The sequence below is a fragment of the Mercenaria mercenaria genome, chromosome 3 (assembly GCF_021730395.1).
Source record: "Mercenaria mercenaria strain notata chromosome 3, MADL_Memer_1, whole genome shotgun sequence".
Taxonomy (NCBI): Eukaryota; Metazoa; Mollusca; class Bivalvia; order Venerida; family Veneridae; genus Mercenaria; species Mercenaria mercenaria.
The window spans coordinates 14,246,583-14,271,057 of NC_069363.1; the positions used below are offsets into that span (position 1 = coordinate 14,246,583).

Consider the following 24,475-nt stretch of genomic DNA (forward strand, 5'->3'; position numbering starts at 1 on the left):
TAATGAAAAAGTTACAATATAAGCTATTTATAGTAACAACAAAGGGAAGTAATTCGAAAGAAGGGAACTGCGCATGACACTTCGTCTCATGATGGTGTATAATTGTGTCAAGTTACATCAAAATCCCTCCATGCATGAAGAAGAAATGCTTCGGACAAAGTCATTCTTGTATCTGACCTTTGGCCTCTAAGTGTGACCTTGACCTTAGACCTAGGGACCTGGTTCTTGCGCATGACACTACGTCTCGTGGTGGTGAACATTTGTGCCAAGTTATATCAAAATCCCTCTATGCATGAAGAAGAAATGCTCCGGACAAGGTTTTCATTCTTGTATCCTTTGACCTCTAAGTGTGACCTTGACCTTAGACCTAGAGACCTGGTTCTTGCGCATGACACTCCGCCTCATGGTGGTGAACATTTGTGCCAAGTTATATCAAAATCCCTCTATGCATGAAGAAGAAATGCTCCGGACAAAGTTTTCATTCTTGTATCCTTTGACCTCTAAGTGTGACCTTGACCTTAGACCTAGGGATCTGGTTCTTTCGCATGACACTCCTTCTCATGATGATGAACAATTGTGCCAACTTTCATCAAAATCCCTCTATGCATGAAGAAGATATGGTCCGGACAAAGTCATTCTTGAATTTGACCTTTGACCTCTAAGTGTGACCTTGACCTTAGACCTAGGGACCTGGTTCTTGCGCATGACACTCCGTCTCATGATGGTGAACAACTGTGCCAAGTTTCATCAAAATCCCTTCATGCATGTAGAAGATATGCTCTGGACAAGGTCTGTGGACGCCGCCCGCCCGCCCGCCCGCCCGCCCGCCCGCCAGGGGCGTTCCCATAATACGTCCCGTTTTTCAAACGGGCGTATAAAAAGTAGAGTGGCAAAGTGGGTGTATGTTCAAGTGAAAAAAAACTGGGTTGCGAAAATACTTGACAATTGATTTTAATGGTATAAGAACTGTCAACATGTTTTAAGTACTTTATTCAATTAATATTGATCTTTTCTTGCATTTTGAGAGTTTTTTGAGTACAAATCATACATTTATTAAGCAAAATCTTGTATTCAATTTCTGCCGAGGTTGCAGACGTCATGGTACTAAAGATAGAAACGAGTTGGTTTTTCCAACATTTTGTTTGATTTGTTTTTGCAAACAAAACTTACTATGCAAGAATTATCTTTGAATAACAAAAAATAATTGATTTCAGTTGAGAAATCTTTCTTTGGATTGGGAATTTTTCGCTCCAGATTGGGAAAAATGGATCACATTTGGTACTGGGAATGGGGCCGAATGTCGGCCCCATGAGACAGGCTGAAAAAGCCCTGGAGATGCAAGACAGGAAGTGCATGCCTCTAGGCGATTATTAACATTACACAACAAAAACGTGTTCATCTCACTAATCAACTGCCAGTGTCATCGCTATTGATCGATATTCCAATCTATCAGGTTTTATGACCTTGAGTATTGATTTTTCACACTGTAATTATTATTTCCCCTATCACTATCTTATGCAAGACTTTGTGTTAATACTGATGAATTGCTTTTACTGTTTTTAATGCATGTGTGTACAACGCAATTGAAGATGCTTTGTGTGTTGAAATAGGCGTTTAAGAAAATTCTCAAGTTTCAAGTTTCACTATAATTGTCAACAATTACTATAAAAATTTGATATTGCAAGAATTTTGGCATAATTTAAACCGAAACGCTGGTAGAACATGTCGAACAATTAATACAAGTGATCTTGGCGCCCACCAATGTGCCATTTTTGTGTGTTCCAAATTTCAAGACTTATTGACTAGCTCAAGGTCAAATTTCATTTCCGTACACAACACTGTGCATGTGGTCTAAATTCGAAAGCTGTAGCCTGAGAAATGTGAAAGTAGGTCACTAGATCAATTTAAAGGACAAAGTTCTTTGTACACAAAACTATGCATGTGCATCAAGTTTGAAGACTGTAGTTTGAGAAATTTGAAAGTAGGTCACTAGGTCAATCTTAAGGTCAAAGTTTATTTCAGTACACAAAAACCATGCAAGTGGTCCAAATTTGAAGGCTGTAGCTTGAGAAATGTGAAAGTAGGTCTCTAGGTCAAAATCAAGGTCAAATTTCACTTCCGAACACAAATCTACGCATTTGGTCCAAATTTGAAGCCTGTAGCTTCAAAAATGTGAAAGTAGGTCACTAGGTCAATGTCAAGGTTTGTTTCGGTACAAAATCCTATGCACGTGGTCTAAATTTGAAGCCTGTAGCTACAGAAATGTGAAAGTAGGTCACTAGGTCAATCTTAAGGTCAAAGTTCATTTTGGCACACAAAACTATGCAAGTGGTCCAAATTTGAAGGCTGTAGCTTGAGAAATGTGAAAGTAGGTCACTAGGTCAAAACAGGGGTCATGCTGTCGATCGCCACTTGAGCCATTTGCGACAAAAAATTAAATGTGGCTCCGAAATTTTCTAATTGGCGAAAATGGCCCGAAGCTATGTCTGTCTGCAAAACTACGAACATTGCCAGTTTTATGAACCAAAAGGTGTGAAAAATCGATAATCTGTGTAGACACAACATCCGTTATTGAAAGGGAGGGACTCAGGGAGCCAATTTGCATTTTTTTTTTATTTGATCAGGCAGTTAATTGGCGATAATTAGATTATTGAATAACAAACTGGATAATTATAATCTTCATTTTGTGCACTTGATACGATTTTATGAGCAGTTGGCCGTTAGACAAATTTTCTATGATTGCCGAGGGTTAATTTGGGCAAATACAAATAAAAATGCTTTAGACAAGCAGAAATTGTAAGTATTGAATAGCTATGATGATAGAAAAGCAATAAAACATAGGTATTTTATCAAATATTTAATTCTAACTTACATTTTCCGAATTTGTCACTGTTTTCGCGACCGTGATTTTCGGATATTTCTGTCATTTCTGACGAGTTTTTTTTAGTGCAATCTTAATAAAAAGCCAATAAAAAGTCTACATTTAAGAAAAATATGACAAATGTTGCAAAAGAGCTCTTATTTTGATGTAATTTTCAAGAATAAAACATGCGAAGGCATCAAACCTCACCCACTTAAAGGCAATGTGCAAAATAAGACACTTTTTTTTTGAAACATTTTTTTTCTTTTTTGACATCTTTATTTTAAATGTGATTTTCAGAATTTTTTTATTAAATGGCAGATGTTTATAAAAATGAAAATTTTAGAAATTAACACAAATTGATTTTCTAAATAGCTTTTTAAAGGGTTACTAAGAAATATGTAATAACTACATTAATTTCTTGAGTAGTATGAGTAGTTTGGTACATATAATGTAGTCCTACAAGAACGTCAATGCTATGCGCTTCGCCGTTGTTGGCCTCATAATTTTATCTTCGGAAAAAGCAGTGGCTCAGAGAAAAAAATTCCCAGTGTGACCCATGCGTCAAAATCAAGGTCAAATTTTATTTCGGAATACAAAACTATGCATGTGGTCCAAATTTGAAGCCTGTACCTTCAAAAATGTGAAAGTAGGTCTCTAGGTCAAAGTAAAGGTCAAAGTTTGTTTCGGTACACAAAACCATGCATGTGGTCCAAATTTGAAGGCTGTAGCTTCAAATTTCAAAAATGTGAAAGTAGGTCACTAGGTCAAAATCAAGGTCAAATTTTATTTCGGAATACAGAACTATGTATGTGGTCCAAATCTGAAGCCTGTAGCTTGAGAAATGTGAAAGTAAGTCACTGGGTCAAAATCAAGGTCAAATTTCATTTTGGAACACGAAACCATGATTTGAAGCCTGTACCTTCAAAAATGTGAAAGTAGGTCACTAGGTCAATGTCAAGGTCAAAGTTTGTTTCGGTATATAAAACCATGCATGTGGTCCAAATTTGAAGGCTGTAGCTTGAGAAATGTGAAAGTAGGTCACTGGGTCAAAATCAAGGTCAAATTTCATTTTGGAACACGAAACTATGATTTGAAGCCTGTACCTTCAAAAATGTGAAAGTAGGTCACTAGGTCAATGTTAAGGTCAAAGTTTATTTCAGTGCACAAAACTATGCATATGGTCCAAATTTGAAGGTTGTAGCTACAGAAATGTGGAAGTAGGTCACTAGGTCAAAATCAAGGTCAAATTTCAAGGTTCATCGAGCCACTCAAAACCATACATGTGGTCCAAATTTGAATGTTGTAGGTTATTGACAAGAAGTTTTTAAAAGCTTTTCCCTATATAAGTCTATATGAACCATGTGACCCCCAGGGCGGGGCCATATTTGACCCTAGGGGGATAATTTTAACAAACTTGGTAGAGAACCACTAGATGATGCTACATTACAAATATCAAAGCCCTAGGCTTTGTGGTTTGGACAAGAAGATTTTCCCTATATAAGTCTATGTAAACCATGTGACCCCCGGGGCAGGGCCGTATTTGACCCTAGGGGGATAATTTGAACAATCTTAGTAGAAGACCACTAGATGATGTCACATACAAAATATCAAAGCCCTAGGCCCTGTGGTTTTGGGCAAGATGTTTTTCAAAGTTTTTCCCTATATAAGTCTATATAAACCACGTGACCCCCGGGGCGGGGCCATATTAGACCCCAGGGAAATAATTTGAATCATCTTGGTAGAGGACCACTAGATGATGCTTCATACCAAATATCAAAGACCTAGGCTTTATGGTTTTGGGCAAGAAGATTTTCAAAGTTTTTCCCTATATAAATCTATGTAAATTATAGAAATAAACAAAGGGCCATAACTTATTAAAATATTGTTGAACCAGTCTGATTTTCAGGGGGACACAACTAGGGTACCTATACATCATTCTGACAAAGTTTGGTCAAAATCCCCCCGGGTAGTTTCTGAGGAGATGCGATAACGAGAAATTGTTAATGGAAGGACGGACGGACAGAAGGACGACAGACCACGGACGCAGAGTGATTTGAATAGCCCACCATCTAATGATGGTGGGCTAAAAATGCATTTTCCATATCCAGCAAGTAGTAGCTAGGCTATTTTAATAAAAAATACCTGCAAAAAATGCAAAACTGAAACTACTTTTTGCGAAAATCGGGAAAATTCTTATCCGAAACTGCAGGGTATTTCGGACGACATAAATTCGGGTAAGTCAATACACCGAGGAAGAGGAGACAGAAAGCATAAAAAATTTAATAAAATTACTTTTAGTTTAAAGTTCCTTAAACGAATCAGCTGCAGATTCAACTAAAACACAAAACACAGAAGTATTGGTACGTTTAAAAGATAGTTTGTGTTTGACACTGAAGGAACATATAAATCAACATTATTTCCTCACAAAACTGATACATTTATGTAAAAACTTAATTATTGCAAGAAAAAGATCACAATGCATAGTTTCTTTTAAACTCAACTTCAAAGAAAATAAAGTAGAAAATATTAAATATGATTTCGGAATCATTTCCACTAGACTTATTTACTAAAACTACCTTTGTCTGTGCATGATATGATGACACATGTATGACCACTGAGTCTGATGACAGTATTAAACTTATAATGGTTTTTAGAACTATAATTAAAATAGTGTTGGAAATCTGACTTAATTTTTTTCCGCGCGCTTTCACGCGCAGGCTTTGGCTATTATTTTTGTTCCTGAAAATTTGATGGCTATAATTTCAAAATGGTCAGAGCTAGCACTGTTTGTTCTTTTAGTAAATTAGAAATCCATTTTAGAAGACAGGTAGACCATCACACTGATAGACAACATGAAAACTATATCCTTGATCTTCGATGGGAATTATGACGATAAGGACTTGAAATTATGTAAATGAGTTACTGCTACCGACAAAAAATCATTACAAAAGCATTTTTTCCTCAGTCCTGATGCATGACCATTACCTGTAGACAATGTCCAAATTGACACTTGTAAGGTCTGTATTCACTGTGAGTGCGTCTGTGCTGGGCTACATGCAGGCGACGCTGGAACACCTTTCCGCATCTGTCACACATCGACATCTTTACTGCTATCTTCTAGGACCTGCAATAATGAACAAACTTATACAAAAAATTAATTATTTTGATATGTTATACCTATCTTCAACTGTTTTGAAATTGATATTTATCTTATACTGTGAAATCATTTTTATTCGCGTAGGGCCAATTTTTCGCACCGACTTTAAGACCGCGCTATTATTATTTTTTAATTTATGAATTGAAAATGCGCGAATTAAAGCCTGCGCGAAACAATCCTTTTTCTCATTTGCACGAAATTTCATGCCAGCGAATTTAAATGAGTTCACAGTATGGTCTTAACAAATATTTGTTAACATTGATAAATACTTGTCCAAGGCTTCAAGCAACAATAAAATGGAACAAGAGTTGTCAGATGACAGCAACGCTGGTCTTGTCAATATGGATAAACATGAAAATCGAAAAAGGAGCACTATTTTGTAAAAACTACAAAGTTGAGTTATGAAATTTGTGCAATACAAGTCAGATCATCACAGTGAACAAGACTAGTGTTTGAAGTTTCAATCCATTCCCTTTTGTGGGTACTGAGATATGAGCTTACATATCAAAACTTAACTAAAAATTGTTATTATAAAGGTAAAAAAGGGGGCATAATTTTGTAACATAAGCAAAATAGAGTTAGAGAACATGGGCAATGACCCTTAGCCACTTCCTTTCAACTATTACATGGTTAGCCACAACATACATAAAATCAAGAAATCGTTAATCAGGTGCATAGGGATGATTTGAGCATTGGGGCGGCGGAGGGGATGGGTTTGGAGGGGATATCCCTCTCTTATCAATCAATGGGGTCCGGGGTGGCCCTGGGAAAATTTTGCATATGAACTAGAGTAAATGGTGCAATCTGGCGACTTCTTGGACTGCTCAGTAGCTGTTGAACATACTTGTTTTTTTCCCCAGTTTTTACTCCTATTTACAGTTTACTGGGTTAAAACACTGACATGGCAGTACAATATTAGATACGGACGTCTTGCCAGGGTAGAACCAGTAATTGGTAATTAATGTCTAAGTAGGAGATGAGCACAAGACCCTGACTTAAAGGTGTAATCCAATCCTTATAGCATTTTAGTCATTATAATTTGTTCGGCTAATTTGTTAGGCAGTAAGCAATTAAATAAAATTAACTTTCATTAATTAATGTGTCGCCTGTAACCAGAGTCTGCGGGGCGTGAAAATACGGCAACCTTGGTCGTTGTGGATTAACGATTTTGTACAATATCCTTTCATCAAGGTGATCTAGCAAGGTGTCAGCGAAATGACAAGATTGTGTGTACTATCAGTCGCCAATGCACTTCATAATTGATAACTGGCAAGGGAAGACCTCAGTATTTCTCAATTATATTTTCTAGCTTTTTCAAAAAATTACGAGTTTGGCATTTCGCCGTTCCTCGAAACTTTGGGCCACCCCAGCTCCTACGCCCCTACTAATAGGGGATGAAAATCCCCAAGACGGTAACGTCCATATATAGTTATTCGCCTGTGTTCTCTGCATATACTGAGGCAATTTTTTCGATGTTTTCCGGTTCCGGTTTATATACACACTGCAGACTGGTTGTCTGCATGAACATCCGAGCACCCCGAATCAGTCACAGAAATTCGTAAACCGGGCCAACATGATTCTTTTATTTCTTTTTCGAAATGAAAACTGTACATGCAAATGAAAAACACTTTTAAAACAGTAAGGAAGTGTAAAGGCTGTCAAGTTTCTGCGTGGAGTGCAAACAAACAAACAAAAAATTCCTAAAGCCAGTGCGAGAACGCTGAATGACGTCACCGTCATGGCTTCCCGTAAATTTTGCAAAGTATGATCTTCGCTGTAAGAGGTATGATGACACTAAATGTAAACTTCACTGTTAATTTCTTTTGGGTGTTGAACAGTGTTCGAAATTCACGGTAGTCCGACAGCCTGTGGCTACCAAATTTCAGCTTGGGCTACCAATTTTCCACAGGTACAAGCCCGACTGGGCTACCGAATTTTCCTCATTTGATTAAAAAAAACATGCTAATTAAACGAGTACTGCATCGTGATTTTCCAGACTGAGAAACGCTTATGGAATTATTGGTTTTTGCACTCTTACTTGTTGACAATCAAACACAGTGCCAAAGACGTAACCGCAGCTCTAATTGGCTGAATACAATCACCTCTAGCGTAACGGATAATTTGATTAGCTTTCACACTTCTCGCGAAAATCTCACAAGTACCTGCAGTAGGTGGAGCATAAATTATGCTATCAGCGTGTGTGTAATGTGTAGTCAGCACTCGGTATTACATCTTACAAATTCTCAACAGTCCGAGTTGCAGTAATTGGGGAGTGCGGATCCTAAAAAAACGGGCATAACAGTTTAGATTTCGTTTTGGCAAGGAGTGTCATGTCCGATGCTTTTGGACTCTGACAATGCTGATCTGGACTGGAGTATTTCGAGTTAAAATTTTTCAAAAACATGGCAAACATGTACTGTATGTCCTTTTTATTACTTCAAACATGCATAGAGATGTCTGTAAAAGAAAATGTTATATGGTGCAAAAATTATGTATTTTAAGGTGTTAAAGTTCGGGCTAGTGAAATTGATGTCGGGCTTGGAAAATTTTTAATCTGGTAGCCCGAACGGGCTATTGGATTCAAATCTGAATTTCGTACACTGTGTTGAATATTAATTTTCTTTGTAAGTAGTTATATAAAAGATAAATCCCCATGCTAGGCGGTGCCTTAATTCATATTAGCTGCAAGTGCAAATTTTCAAAAGGCTCGGCTCAAAATTGCAAGAAAGAGGCATAGGCTACATGAAAAATAAAACTCACATGGCAGAACAGCCAACATGTCTATATTTAGAACTGATGGAATCTAAAACTATAACTGCCACTGGAAAATAATTTGTCTGTCACTTGTAAAAAAGATGCTTCAAAATTATAAGAAATGTAACTATTATACAAACTTGAAACAGGAAGAAAATACTGAAACCTTGAAATCATGTTGAAAGGGGAAGTAACTCTAAGCAGGTGACCTACTTTTTCTGAAACATTCAAAAAAAATTCCAGCTTTCGCTTTCAATAAAAGATTCTGTGATCGCTAGCAATGAAATAAATGTAGAGCAATTAATTGAGACAGGATAATGATGAAAGACATGGGAAAACCAAAACGTCTGTTCAGCGTTGTTTACGAAACTTCAGCATCCATGGATGACAAAAATGTCAACATAAACTTGTTGTCAGATAAACATGAATATAAAATTGTTCACAAAATATTCAACAGTCTTAAATAAGGTTCCTTAAACCAACAAACCATTTCGTAGTTAAATTCATCCAATGTCTTTTCTAGTAGACACAGAAAACACCGAAGTTAACTCAGTAATTTATATGTCAAAATTCCGAACCACAAACGTCCACCATTACTGATTATACTGGCGCGAAACGACATCTAGCGGCGAATTTGATAGATAATACTCCATACCGCGGATGAAACACCACATGTTGGGCGCATTCGGCATACAAACCAGTGTAATAACTCTGACTAGATCACCTGTGTTCACCGGAGTGACACGAGTAACAATTGTAGTTCGAACGCTTTATCGAGTAACAATAACAAAAGGAGAACGTTACCTATGCTAACAGTTCAAAAGCTTCTGAGCTGTAACAATAATAGTTTAGTTTATACTAATTTGTTTTAGCTCGATTGTGATGAAAGCTTCAAGCTTATTGGAACCACTCTCGAGTCCGCTTCCTGGAAAAACCAGTACTGGTGTCATATGAGAAGTCATGGTCGTGACCCCAGTGGGGCTCGAACCCACGACCCCTGGATTAAGCGGCCGACACCTTATCCACTAGACCACCGCTCCCCTCAGTAACAATAATAGAGAATGGTTGCTACTTATGACACATAATGACTTCGTTTTCCAAAATAAAAAGCTGATCAGACCAAAGAGTTATAAAAATAAATAGTGTGTATTTTATACTTCTTTTGTATTTTATACTTCTTTGATCAGACGAGACAGTATCAGTTGTATCAGAATTATGCTGAATTATCGGACTTTATGTTGTGTTCTGCTCAACCCGGGGCTAGAGGGCGTGGACGGTAGCATGCATTTCCACCACCGTCCATGAACAGGCTCAATGAAACCGAGCCTGCAACATTTTCGTTTTTGTTGTGTTGAGCCACCTGTGAAGTTTCCACTTTTCTCCGTTTTATGTACTCGATATAGTGCTGTTAGTTGATTGCATTGTCGCTGCGTGTATCTTACATATTGATTGCATTTTCAACGACAATTAAATAAATGATTTTTGTGAAGAACCTAACATGGGTATGTTTGATGACCATAATGAGGACAAACAGTCTGGTATATTTGTTAGAGATCAACTGGTACGACTACTGCGAGAGTGAAAAAAACACAAGTAAACTTGGAACAAATGTTCAGCACATAATATGTAATAGACTAGAAAGTATTTTTTATGTTAATTTATACTTTAGATCATTTCTGAAGCAAGAGCTACAACTTATGTTAATCCTCTTATGCCTACACATGACTCTGCTATCCCAAACTATTTCAAATTAAAAGGGTGTTTGGTATAATTATTTCTTTTTTTTTTATTAAAGTTGTAACTGAAATTCATTTAAGGAAACAGTGGAGACTATGATCACATGATCTATTTTGCTGTGTTCAATCTGCACTGTTTGCCAAGACCCATTTATATGACACTGGGCATAATAATTACTCTGGATGGTAACCATTGCAACGAAGGTGCGAGAGAAACCATTTTCCACATTTGAGATAAATGCCAGGGAGAGTTGCTGATACCTTTACCATTTTCAACTACTTTTGTATATCTTGACAGGTGATCGAATCCACTACCTTTATCTAGGGACGTTGATCTATCACATAGCCATGTCCATTGAAGAAATATGTTACGGAAATGAATAAGCTAAACTCTGCTGTCTCTATTCCCCATGCTAATGAAATTCTTTTTATGTATGAAAAGTCTTTGTTTAAAATGACATGACTGAATTCACCATACTCACAAATAGCATACAACAAAAAGTATGCTTTTAAAACTCTGTACGTAGTACAGCCATGAAATGTGCTAAATGCTAGTATGACTTTTAAAAGACCAAGTACCCGTTCTTGATGTTGTTGAATTTGGTTCAACACCGTTTTCAACAATCTTACTGCCATATATGACTGACAATCACTAATGGTAACAAATGTTCACCCTCCCTGGCAAGCGTAGCAACCTAAGTGGCTTACCAGTACACTTTCATAAGGAACTGACAACTCTACATTCGCATGAACTGAGGTAGATTGCAAATGGCCACGGAAGGATTTTCTTCGCTAACCGGATCAAACCCATGACTTTTGGACAGGCAGTACAGTGCATCAACTACTGAGCTAACTAGACAACAGTACCATATGTGTCTGTGGAAAGAAGGTTTGTTGGCAAATAGGGAGGTTGAATTTTCTACTTATAACTTCAACATCCATGTCTAGCTTCTTTTGTGGGTTAATTGTCCTTATTACCCATTATGTATTTTTAAGCCTAGATGTTTTTCTCAAAGTTGTCCCTTGTGAACCTAGAAAGAAAACTTACGAGCTTTAAAACTGAAATCGAGGTGATGCAGAACAGAACCCTCGAAAGATGCTTGACGTGGATGTGGCTGTAAGAAGCAGATTTCCACTATTCGAAGGCAGTTGTCTGGAACTGAAATAATGATTCAAGGATTATCTGACTTGATTCTATGATCTTGCTTTTAAACCCTGAATAGATATAAGAATTTTTCAACCAAATACCGCCGTTATTTTTGGTAAGAGCAACTTGATGGTAAAAACTTTAACCGCCGTTTTCTTAGTACAAAAAGGGGCATAACTTTGCCAAAATTAAAGCAAGTGTTATGGGACTTGATGCTTTTACCTTTTACAACGCTGAAGACATTTGAGTAATTCCAGCCCAATGCCCCCATTAGTATTGGTGCATGCAAAACCAACAAATTCTATGCACAAGAAAGAAGGCATAACTCGTTCAAAATTAAGGTTATAGGGATTGATGCTTTGACCTTCCTTTACAACACTGGAGACACGTATAGAAGTTTCAATCCAATATCTGCATTAGTTTTCGAGATAGTAACTTGCCTGCAAACTTTTAACCAGCTTTATTTTCTAAGTTTAAACAGGGGGCATAACTTTGCCAAAGTTCAAGTAAGAGTTATGGAAGTGCTATGTCCTTTACAACATGGAAAGACATGTGTGAAGTTTCCCAGTATCTGCATTAGTTTTGAAAAATATAACTTGCATGCAAAACTTTTACCGGCATTTTCATAGCCCAAAAAGGGGTCTGACTCAAGTAGGAGTTATGAGACTTGTTGATATGTTGATATGACCTTATCTTACAGACCCGAAGAAATGTGTGAAGTTTTAACCAAACATCTGTATTAGTTTGGAGATACTAACTTGCATGTAAAACTTAAAACTTAATTTACTAAGTCCAAAAGGGGCATTACATGTATTTTGTCAAAATACATATAAGAGTAATGGGACTTGATCATCTGCAGTTACTTAATGACCTAGAAAAGTAAAATTAGGTTTCAAAGCAGTATGTCTATAAATGAGGCCCATAATTAAAATTAGATTCGATAAAGAGTTGATTTCAACTCATTTAGATTTGAAGATCGAATACTGCTTAAGCCGGTGCTAGGGGGCGTGGGCAGTGTTGCTCTTTCCATTACTGCCCATGAACAGACTCAATCAAACCGAGTCTGCAATTTTCACTATTTGCCTTGTTCTCGTGCTTCCATGGGATCTAAAATTCCAGATTTTATTTACTTCACAACACGGGTGTCAAGTGCTGTGTGGTGCCGTAAAAAGTCCGCCCTGACTTCATCTCAGTGTTGTTTAAATTTTCTGGTCCTTTGGATCATTGATTTCAAATCATTTAGATTTGAAGATTGAATACTGCTTAAGCCGGTGCTAGGGGGCGTGGGCAGTGTTGCTCTTTCCATTACTGCCCATGAACAGACTCAATCAAACCGAGTCTGCAATTTTCACTATTTGCCTTGTTCTCGGTGCTTCCATGGGATCTACATTCCAGATTTCATCTAATTTGGTTATTTTGGTAGGTCTGATGAGTGGAAAGACTTGTTTGAAGTTTCAATTCAATATCATCTATGGTTACTGAGATAAAGGCTTGATAGTAATTGCACCCAGCACTTTACCAGTCTAACAACGCCGCCATTTTTGAAGTGTCAATGAATTCGGATATGATCACACGCCTTTCCCAGCTTCAGGAGGTGGGTAGAATTCGGGTGACACAACTATAGCATTGCCCGGGTTAAACGAGTTATTGAGTCAGGGAAAATGCAAGCTACCATCCACGCCCTCTAGCCCCGGGTGGAGCAGAACGCGACATTTACACATGTTACAAGTACTAGAATATAATTTAGAGACATCCGCAGATGTATTCATACGGCGGTGCACATGAAACCTTCAATGATGCACAGTGTGCAGTTCCATGAAAAGCGGCGTATGGTCCCCAGATAAAATAATGGCATTGCCCTAAACGAGAAAACAATGGGCATCAGCCACACGTTCACAAACCATTTTCGGTATCAGCTGAGTTTGAGACTGAAATTTTAGTAATATTATTGGAACTTCAAGAGTTAAAAAATCCAATTTTAAAATACAAAGGTAGCTTTATTTAACGTCGCATATGATCTATCTATCTATCTCTTCATACTGCATCACACCTCGCGCGAGTATTATGGGCAGGTGCGCGTCGGTGATTAGTGCAGAATAAAAGAATAAAAACTGAAAGACAGTTCTTTCAGCGATAGTAAGAATATGGAAGTGATTTAAGTTGTTAAAATGTTAAAAGGGATGGAGTAAAAAAAATAAAAACAATTGCAGTTTAATTAGTAACTGAGCTGGGCCACTGCCTGCTTGAAGGACTCAAGGTCGGGCAGAGTTGCAATATTTGGGGGTAACCTATTCCACAAGACTGTGGTATGGGGGAAAAAGGAATATTTCAAGTTATCTGAACTGACATGGACTTGACGGAGACTTAAGGGATGCATGTATCTCGTTAACCTTGTAGGGGCTTCTAAGTAATTGGGGAGGGTGATAGCTACAAGGTCATGGTATATTTTATAGAACATGACGAGCTTGGAGTCTAGACGTCTATTCTCAAGCGTGCGCGAATCAAGGGTGTTTTGCATTTGTGTTACGCTGGAGTAACGGTAGTAATCATTCTTGACCCATTTGATCGTGCGTCGCTGGACCATTTCCAGCTTGTGAATACTGACCTATGTATGTTGTGACCATGCAGATGAGGCAGGATAAGGTCGGTCTGTTTACCTATTGAGAGATATTTTGCCAGCTCGTCTACTAACTCAATGAGCTGGGTCTCACAGGACCGTCTTTCACGGAACCCGTGCTTCAGTTCATAGAGTATGTTATGCGCTGAGAAGTGTGTGGATAGGCTAGATGCTTTGACGTGCCCCAGGAGTTTACATAGAACACATGCAAATGATATGGGCCTATAGTTTGCTGGATCACTAGTATCACATTTCTAATACAGAGGCGCGACCTTTGCCTTCGTCCACTCAGAAGGGAGTTGACCAGGTTTTAGGGACTTTTGGAATAACAGTGATACTATGTCAATGATCTCATGGCGGAGTTCCTTAAAGACAATGGGCTATCTGAGCCGACAGCCTTAACCAGTTTGAGGTTTTGGAGTAGTTACAGGACACCATTTGGGTCTATTTTTATGTTTGGCATCACTGGGTATTTTGGGTTCCTTAAAACATTTTTGGACAGCTGAGACAGTGATAGTGGAGAGACGCCAGAGAAAACAGACTGGAACTGTTTATTTAGGATGTTTGCTTTTCCTAGGTTTTTTGAAGTTAGAGTACCGCTTGTCTGATCTTTTAGTGGGGAAATACCTTGGCTGTCTTGTCTAGCAGTAGAACTTTTTGGTATTAAATTTGATGGAGTCAGTATCATCTGTTGTTGAATATCCAAAATGTTTTCTATGTATGCCTCACATGCTTTCTTTATCTTAGATTGTATCAGGTGTTTGATGGATTTGAATTTCCTGGTGTACTGATTTTGACCTTTGCGTTTTTGGACCTTTTGATAGAGGTTGTCTCTCTTTCTAATTAGTCTTTTATGCCTTGAGTGACCCAGGAGAGAAGCTTTTTGGTACATATTTTCTTTAATGGGACATATTTGGATCTATCTTCTTGAATTAATTGAGTGAACTTGGTCCAGAGGTCTTCCACTGACAGAGCCTCTGCATTGTGGAGGATATTGACCTTAGATCTATTAATGAAGTCCTTGAAATCATCCAATTTGGCTTTCCTAAATAAAGGGATTTCTCTGGGGGCCTGTCTGTTTATTTGCGGTTTGGGTCGAACTTGGGTGATGACGAGGTTGTGATCGGAGATACCGGATTGGACGGTAACGTTGCTGACAAGTGTTGGGTCGGTTGTTAGGAACCAATCCAAAACATTGTCATTTCGGTTGGGGGAGTTTATCATTTGTGTGAGGCTGTGATCATCAAGGACTTCAAATAATTTGTCATATGTTGAGGGACACTTACAGTTGGGCTTTAGGATTGGTACCAGGATAGTTTAGGGGTATTAAAGTCACCAAAGATCCATTTGGTTCCTTTAAGGGGTCTGGTAAGTTCCAGTGACCTTTCGAACTCCATGATGCTCTGGAGGTTATTTTCGTTTGGTCTATAGTACGCAGCAAAATAGAGGGGTTTGGCCATATTCATATTAACTTTAACCCATAGTATCTCCTTTACCAGTTTGTCTATCTTTCCGGAAGGTGGTATAACCTTAGGATGATGGGAATATTTTAGATGTGAGGTGGTCTTTACTCAACCAGGACTCAGTTCCAACAACAATATCTGGGTTGTGTCTATCGAGTAGGACATGGAACTCATGTTTCTTTTATTGACGATGGGCTGGCAGTTCATCATAACCTTAAAACTAGCATAGTGGGGAGGACTTTTATTTGCTTTTCTAGGTAACCTGGTGGGACCTGATTCTGCTGAGTTGGGGCTATGATGTGAGAGGGTTGAATAGCTATTGTGGTGGCTGGTGGGGGAGCTATAGGTGCTTGATAGGTTGGGGATGTTTATTGCTTTGCAGTGAGTGCATAGCCAGGAGAATGACATATCTAGACTAATCAATCTATCATATGTGTTGTCCCCTACATCTTGGCAGGCAATGTGGTGCCACCTTAGGCATTCATCACATTTTAGGGCTTGATCATTATCATAAACTTCAAGACCACAGTTTCCACTTGGATGACTTGGCCCAGGGCCGAGATTTAGTTCAAAATCTGCTGAGAGTGAGAGCAGGAGTAGGGACAGGTAAGCAAGAGACATGGAGTAATGCGATTTCTTGGAGAAGTTATACATGTACAATCGTTTCAGATGCAGAAACAGGCAGCACAACACCACAAATTTCTGCGGTCCAACATGGTTTGGACAGGTGTAGGGACAGGTGTAGGGTCGGGGCTGGGTGTGGACTAGCTCTTTGGGGTCAATACCAATCTAGGGGTGACTGATAATAAGGTAAAAACGACGCTGATGCCTGTGAACATGTTTTGAAATTTTCACCGGAAGTGTGAGAAAACCTATGACAATGTCAAGGTCAGGTTCACCGGGTACAGTGAAACCTGTAAATTCGTCTTAGATACACAAACTACACAGGTGATGAATGTGGATCGGCACAAATATGCTAGTTTTAACCTACCATACAAAATAAAACAGATTAGGGACTAAAAGCAGCTGTTTCACAGACAATTCTTCAGCGTGAAAAAAGAAGTGGTTAGCTTTTCCGACGCAAGCGCACCATTCTTTCCGACGCATGCGCACCAATATAACGTGAGCTACAGAAGTTCTATGCGACAAAATTTGTAATCCAGTGACAGATACCTACCTGATATTATTTTACCTCCCTGTACATAAAGTCTTTTAAATAATGAGTGACAAGAAAGGGAACTACCATTACCATATGTTGTAGTAAGAGACCGAACACCAACCTCCCATACTCAAATCAGACACTGCACCATTGAGCTATTGAGAATGCGATAAGTAAAATTTCGTTATCAAATTCAGCTGAGACTGTTTTTTTGTGTGTGAAGATGGTGCCTGATTCATGAATGTAATGGCGGTTTTTTCTCACTTTCCTATAAAGTATTTTACAAATCAGCTTTAATAAAGTCCTTATAAGCTATATCTATATGTACATCATCTTCGCTTCACCGTTGTCAAACTTCACTGATCGTTTTTTACAAATTCAGATTTAACCTATCCCAAGTAGATCACTATCACCTCACCTTGCCAGAATCATTAACTACTTAATAACACATTCACACACAATTTATTACTCAGATTCCTTTCCTTCCAACGAACAACCGACTGTAAAATACCTTCCCAAGCCAGGTACAGCCAAGCCCAAGCCTTGGTATATTTGCCAAGTGGCTAGCTACTCTATCCCTTAGATGAAGGTTTTTTTTTGTTGTTGTTTTTTAACCGTAACACTGTAAACATTTTATTCTTTCAACCTTGCACAGATGATATCTTTCTCACATTCATGACTTGCACCTCCGCAATATGATCACAATTGATTGTGTGGGGTAATAAGTAGCTGTATACTTTTTATCGTATTAAAACTGCATCTCATAAATCTGTCTCATTTCTTACAATTGTCTCAGTAGAACCTGGTAGATCAAGAGGGCTCTGGCAGGACCTGGACTAGCTTTAGTCGCAAGGTAGCATACCATAAAAGGAATTTTATGTAAGATATCACAAAATAATGAATTTATGATAACAAGGCATACCACATATTATATAATGGTTAATTGCAGTTTGATATGTGCTTTGAGCTCACACACTAATGAGCACAATCGCAAATTATCCATATTCAAGATTTAACTATCTGCTGGTTCTGAAATCTTGAATACTTTAATGTATTGAAAACAATATAAAAATGCATAGGAAAATTAAAAGGAAAAAAGAAAAACAACAGAGAAACAAAAAAAAAAAACAAAAAAAAAAAAACCCACATAATTATTTTAAACCAAATATTTATAAAAAAAAGAAATTTGAAAAAAAAAAATAACAAAAAAAACAAAAAATAATACTAAAAATGATAAAAAAATTGACATATAAAAATTTCAGGGAAAAAGAAATGCGGGTTTTGCAGGGCAAACTCCCAAAAACAAAAGTCTTAAAAATTGGCCCACCTTAAACAAGAAACCAATCGTGTATAGAGTAAAAATTTTTTCCAACATCCTAAAAATGTTTTTTTTTTTTCTTTCCCTTTGTATTTTCAGATGTTTTTCCCAAAAATCATGACGCAAAAAAAATGTTGCCCTTTCCCATAGTAGTTTTACTAAACATTTTTAAACCTTTAAAAATTTAAAAAATTTTTTAAAACTTTTTTACAAAAAATTTTTTCTGTTTATTTCAAATTTTCATTTCAAAATGTCACCCCTTACTCCATTTGTCTTTTTTGGAATTAAAATTGAAAGGGTTTTAAAAAGAAAATAAAGTGTTTAACCAAAGCCAAAAAAAAGGGTTTTTAAACGGAAGTTTTCTCAAATTTGTTTCCAAAATAAAAGGAAAATTGAATTTTCAACAATTTTATCCAAAAAGGAAAAGGGTTTTAAAAAAACATTAATATCATTATGCCAAATTTCCCTTTCCCGGGTTTTGGGCGCTAAAAGAAACAAAAAAGGAAGATAATAAAATTTCTAAAACCCAACTTTTTCAAATTAAATTTTCCGTCAAAACCGGGAAAGCTTTTTTTGTTTTTTTTCCCATCCCATGCCTTTTTTTTTTCCATCCCGTGTGTTAGAGATTCCCCTGGGGGGAAATTTTACTTTTATTTAAAATTTTTTCCGTGTTTTTTGAACATGGTGGGGAGGAAAGAGTGGGGTTTGGGGATCGCCCCAAAAACCCCGGGTTAAAGCCCCTTTAGGGTTTTTTTGGGCCATTTCCGCCTTTCCCAAAGGGCGGTGCCCACAATTTTCCCTTTTAATTTTTTTTTCGTTTTGACCTAGGTGCCCTCCCTTTTGTGTGAGAGTGTGTGTTGGGGTTTTGCTTTGGGGGTTGGGGTTTTTTTGTGTGGTGTTGGTCGTGTGCGCTTTCCGCATCTGGGTTAACTTTTAAGGGAGGCTGCGTTTTTCCGAACGGGGCTTTCCCTTGTTTTATTTTTTTATTCTTTTTTTTTTTTTATCGATTCTGTTCATCAGGGGTTAATGAATGGCAACACCCTCACGCCCCCCTAGCCCCGGTTTAAAGGGCGGAACCCTTTTAACACATCTATTGAATGGACCCCATTTTCCCAAACTACCAAAAAATTTACAACACTGAAGAAAAGTAGGGGGGAACCCTTAAAAACACCCGGGCCACACGGCCCCTAAAGATTGTTTGTGATATTTTAATAAAATCGAAAAAAAACCTTTTTAAAACATAAAAGGGAAACCGGGAACAATAATAGCAGACTGGGTTTGATTGAGTCTGTTTCATGGAGGAAAATGAATGCCAACACCCCCTCACGCCCCCCAAACCCACGGGCTTAAGGGGAACTCAATGACCCCAAAGGGCCAGAAAAAATAACAACACTAAATCCAATACGAGGAAACATTTTACGGCCGCCAAAAGGCAAAAAAGATTGTTTTTTTGTTGTCACAAATTGACATACGGGCCCCTTATTTTATCTGTATTAAATTCAGGAATTGAAAAACTTTTTTTTTTTGTAAATTTTTGAGTATTAAAGGAAATTTGCAGATTTCAGCATGAAATACCCTTATATTTTTTTTTTCATAACAAAAATTTTCCATGAAAAATTTAAATTAAAATTTCCTTTTCGAAAAAAAAATTTTTGTTTTTTTATAAACTTCATTAATTTATGTTTTTATCCCCCAAAACCACTAAAAGGGGGCCTAAAATTTGTAAATTTTAAAAATTCGGGGCCAAAAGGATTTAAATTTTCCCGGCTAAAATCGTGAACCCCCGGAAAAATGACAATACCCAAAAGCCCCACGGCTTACCCGTGAATCCCTTTAAATTTTTTTTTTTGGCGGGACAAAATCCTTTAAAATAGACGGGAACTAAAAATCCCTTTTGCGCACACCACCTCCGACATTATAGACAAAATCTATGCCCGGGGAATTATTTTTTTTGTTTAAAAATTTTAAAATTGCCCAAATCGAGGTAAGAAATTTATTTGTTGTTTTTTGTATGATTTTTGCTTTCCCCTTTTTTTTGGGGATAAATTTTGTTCATTCTACAGAATTCTGTAACTTTTACTTTTCGGCATATGATTTTTGCTAGTTCGGTATTCGGGAGGGGAAAATTTTAAAATTTTTCAGACTTTTGAAAATTTTTTCCCCGAAAGAGGAAAAATCAAAAATTTTTCATTTATGAAAGAAAAAAAAATTTTGTACTAAAATTTAAAAAACAAGATTTTAAAAAAGTACTTTTTTTCCCAAAAACTTATGTCAAACTTTTTGGGTTTAATTAGGGAACCCCTTTAACTGAAATTGTATGGTTATGTATAAATCTATATGGAAACCCCTAGTGCCATTTTTGAAATTTTTAATTGTAAAATAAAAATTTAGTGACATCTATGCATACACTTACAATGTCCTTTTTAAAATTTTATGGCAAAGATATTTATGGATGCCAACAAACTTTAAAACTTTTGGGATTTAAAATTGAATTTTTTTTTTAATTTGTAGTTGTAAATAAAAGCTCATTTTTAACAAGCCCAAAAATCTATAATGTTTCCTCATATACTTTTCAAATCTTTTCAAACTTTAACTTTGGGTCTTTTAAGAAGTAATCTTTGAAAAAATTTGGAAGTAATAATTGACGTATTTTAATCAGGTGACGTTTAAAAATTTAAAAAAAGCACAAAAAATTTTTTAAAAATTAGCACGATTTTTTTAGGGAAACCCTACGGAGGTAGGGTTATACCCAAAGGAGCATTTTTTTATGCCCTGACTTTTTTGGGTTTTGCTATGGTGCTTACCATATTTATATTTTTTAAATTTTTTCCTTCCCCCAACTTTTTTACCTGGTGATGTCAAAACCCCCGGAAGTACAATTCCCGAGGTTCATTTTTGTCTTCCCCCCCCGCCGGATTTTGATATTCCCAGCGCAAGTTTTCGCCCCCAAGGTTGGGGCCGAAAAACCCGCAAAAAACGATGATTTTTTTCCCTGAAGTCAGCTCAGGGGCAATAAACCTACCACCATAGGGAGCCAAAACGGAACCCAACGTATTCCCGGGGTTTAAAAGGGGGAATTTGAAATTTTAAATTTTAAAGCTTTTTTTTTGTGCTAACTTAAAAATTTTAACACAATTGAATTAAAGAACTTTGTCACGCCCCAATTAAAAAAGGAATTTAAGAACTTTTGTATCTAAGATACTGAACTTTCTTTTTTTTTTTTTCTCTAATCAGTTTTTTTTCTTTTCATATCTATTAAATTTTTTAAAAATAAATTTAAGAAAATAAATTGTAAATTTTGTAAAGGGTTTGTTTTTGTTCTAAAGGTTACTGTCCCCCGGGTACGGCCTTTCCTGTCAAAAAGGTGTGAAAGGGGAAAAAATTGGTCGACCAGACCCCGTGCTTTTCCCGAAAATTATTAACACCCTTTTAAATTTGCACAATAATTTTGTAAATTTTTCCCTCTTTTTTTTGTTTTTTTTTTACACAAATAAAAGTTTTTTCATTTTTCAGAGTGACCCTTACCTCAGACAAGACAAGACTTTTCCCTAGTTTCAAAAAAACCAGTTTTAAATTGGCACAGCCCTGAAGACAGTTGCAAAACGACACGGGTTTCCCTGGGGTGAGTTCGTTCCTTTTATTTTTTTTTTTGGTTTTTGTGTCACTCTATGTTTAAGGGCCCACCAAAAAATCGGTTTAAGAGTGCCCGGGCCCCTTGAAAAGGGAAAGTTAAACCTACCACACTTAATTGTCGCCCGGCCCCTACTTTTTTCCCCATTGACCCTTTTGGGGAATTTAGTGTACGATACATACAAATTTACATTTTTTTTTAATTTGTGTGTTTTTAAGCAAGCTTTTTCCCCTTGAAATAATTTTTAAACCCTTTCCCCTTATGTTGAAGTGCAACACTTTTGTGTTATACCTAAAACTCTATCTTGGGAAAAGCACGTTGATTTTTTTTGTTTATTTGTTACACTAAAGTGTTAACACCATTACATTTAATTTGGATATTTGATAAGGCTAAGGAAATTGTTACAGCCTACCGTCCGTATTTTTTTGGGAATTGTTCCCTATGCAACCTCGTTTGACACATAGTACTGTTGCGAAAATTAGTGTATTTTTTTAAGTGGGGGACTTTTTGTGAAATATATACTTAGTGAATTTCCCTTTTTTTTTGGCTCCAGGGGTAAACTGTAAGCTTTTTGTAAACGTGTAACCCCCCCCCCCTGGGTTTTTCCCTCACGATTTTTAAAAACCGTGCTCGGGTTTTTAAAAAAAACGTTGTACTGTAGGTTTAATGGGGTTTTAACGAAGTGAAAACCTTACATTTATAGAGTTAACAAAGGGTTTGGAAAAGAGTTGGGTTTAAATTTAAGGAGAGGATTTACGTAATTTTTGAAAAAGGGAAGAGCAGCTGGGGAAACGTGAGGAAAGACATATAAAATTAGAGGCAGGGGAAAGAAAAATTAAGGCAGAGAAAGATAGATTAGAGGCAGAGAAATTAAGAGCAGAGGCAGAAAAAGATATTTTAGAAGCAAAAAGATAGTTTAAGGGTTAAAAAGCTAGGTTGCAGAAAAAAAAGATAGAATATAAAAAACCCAAAGTATTTTTTAAAAGGGAGAAGTTTAAGAGAAAAAAACAGAAGAGAAAAGAAAAGGGGAAAGGTTAGAAGCAGATGGGGAAAAGGTTTAAAGAAAAAAGAAGTTGGGTTTGCGAAGGAAAAAAATAGAAAATGAACACGAAGTACCCTTAGAGGTTGAAAAGGGAAAAAGTTAGAGTTAGAACGAAAATTAGAACTAGATAATTTTGAAAGGAAAAGGAAATTAATGTTTCTAGGAAGTTAGAAACAAAAAGGAGGAAGCAAAAGTAAAAATTTTAGAAACAAGCAAAGTTTAAGACAGATTTAAAAAAGGGTTTAGTAAACAAAGGAAAAGGTTTAAAGAACCCCCTTTTTGTTTGAGAAAATTGATTCCATGGATGCGTACTTAAAAGGTACAAAAACGTAGGGCTGTTGCGCAGGATTGGGAAAAGAGATATGGTCCATTAAATTTAAACCTTTCCTTTCAAAAGGGTACGGGAAGAGATTTTTTTTATAGGCTTCCCTTGGGAAAAAAGGAAAGGGTTTTGATAAACTGGGAAAGGGCCCCTTTGCTACGTCAGTTCGAACTCACTGACGATGGTAAAGAAAAAAATTTAGAAAATGAGAGCCCCGGAAAAAAGACCTTTGTGAAGTTTCACCAGAAAAAGTAGATTTTTTAATGGTTGGCCCAGACGAGTAAGTAAAAATAAAAAATTTCGAAGGGTTTTTAGATTTTTTTCTTAGGGACCAAATTTTAAGATGTTTTGAATAGAAACTATACCAAAAATTTGTAGTAAAGGAAATTAGTTTTAAAAACTAGGAAATTTGCAGAAGATGCAGATTTGGGTTTTCAAAGGACCGTGGGAATCCCAAAAAAGTTTGTGAATTTGAACCAATAAGGACCGGGGCTATAAACCATATGAAACACCCCAGAGACAGAAACCCCATTTGTCGTAATGTAGGGACTAATAATAGAGGTAGGGAGCAAAGTTGCTAATAGAGTTAAGGTTTTCAAACCCCTTTGGGGTTTTTACTGAAGTGTAAAAAGTGGGTCCCAATAGGGCAAAAACCATAATTTCTGTAGGAGTGGAAAATTTTCGGCGGTAATAAACCAATGCAGCATCAGAGGGTTTGAGGTAACAGGAAATTTTAAAGGGGAGAATAGAAAAAAGTAAGGGGAAAATAGAAAAAAGAGGGAGAGGCCGTGACCGATCTAGGGGTTTGAGGTAGAGGGAAAAAAATTGAGATAAGAAAAGGGGTTTAAATCCCAAATAGGTCAAGAGTGGAAAAATAAATTTTAGAACCCAAGTGATGTAGAGGGGTTAGGTTGCTTATGGGAAGTACAGGGCCAAAAAAACCCCGGGATTGTAATGGTAGGGAAAGTTTAACGCTAGCGGGAAACAGGTTGTACATGTTTATTTAAACGGGGCCTTAAAATAGAAGCCCAAACAGTTTTTAAAAAAAACCCCTAGATGTAAGTACAAAAGATGGGAGTGAACATTGGGTGAAGAAACAAAATAATAATTGGGTTGCCTATTTCAAGGGTACAGTAAGGGGTTGGTTTGTAGATAATCCAACCCAAAAAAAGTTATAAATTGGGAATGAAGAGGGAGTGAAGAACCTCAGTTTTAAATAGTTTTTGCGTCAGCAGAAAAACTAGGGCGCAAGCCAAAATTAAAACA

General features: G+C 37.0%; 1 protein-coding gene across 1 annotated transcript in view; it reads right to left on the reverse strand.

The window, feature by feature from the left end:
* Positions 1-9,406, reverse strand: part of LOC123525400 (uncharacterized) — a 31,789-nt gene extending 22,383 nt beyond the window's left edge. The window contains exons 1-2 of the mRNA XM_045304420.2: positions 9,262-9,406; positions 5,849-5,987 (exon numbers count right to left, since the gene is read on the reverse strand). Coding sequence (XP_045160355.2) covers positions 5,849-5,965 — 117 coding nt within the window. The 5' untranslated portion in view covers positions 5,966-5,987; positions 9,262-9,406. The remainder of the gene's footprint in view (positions 1-5,848; positions 5,988-9,261) is intronic.
* Between the last annotated feature and the right edge of the window lie 15,069 nt (positions 9,407-24,475).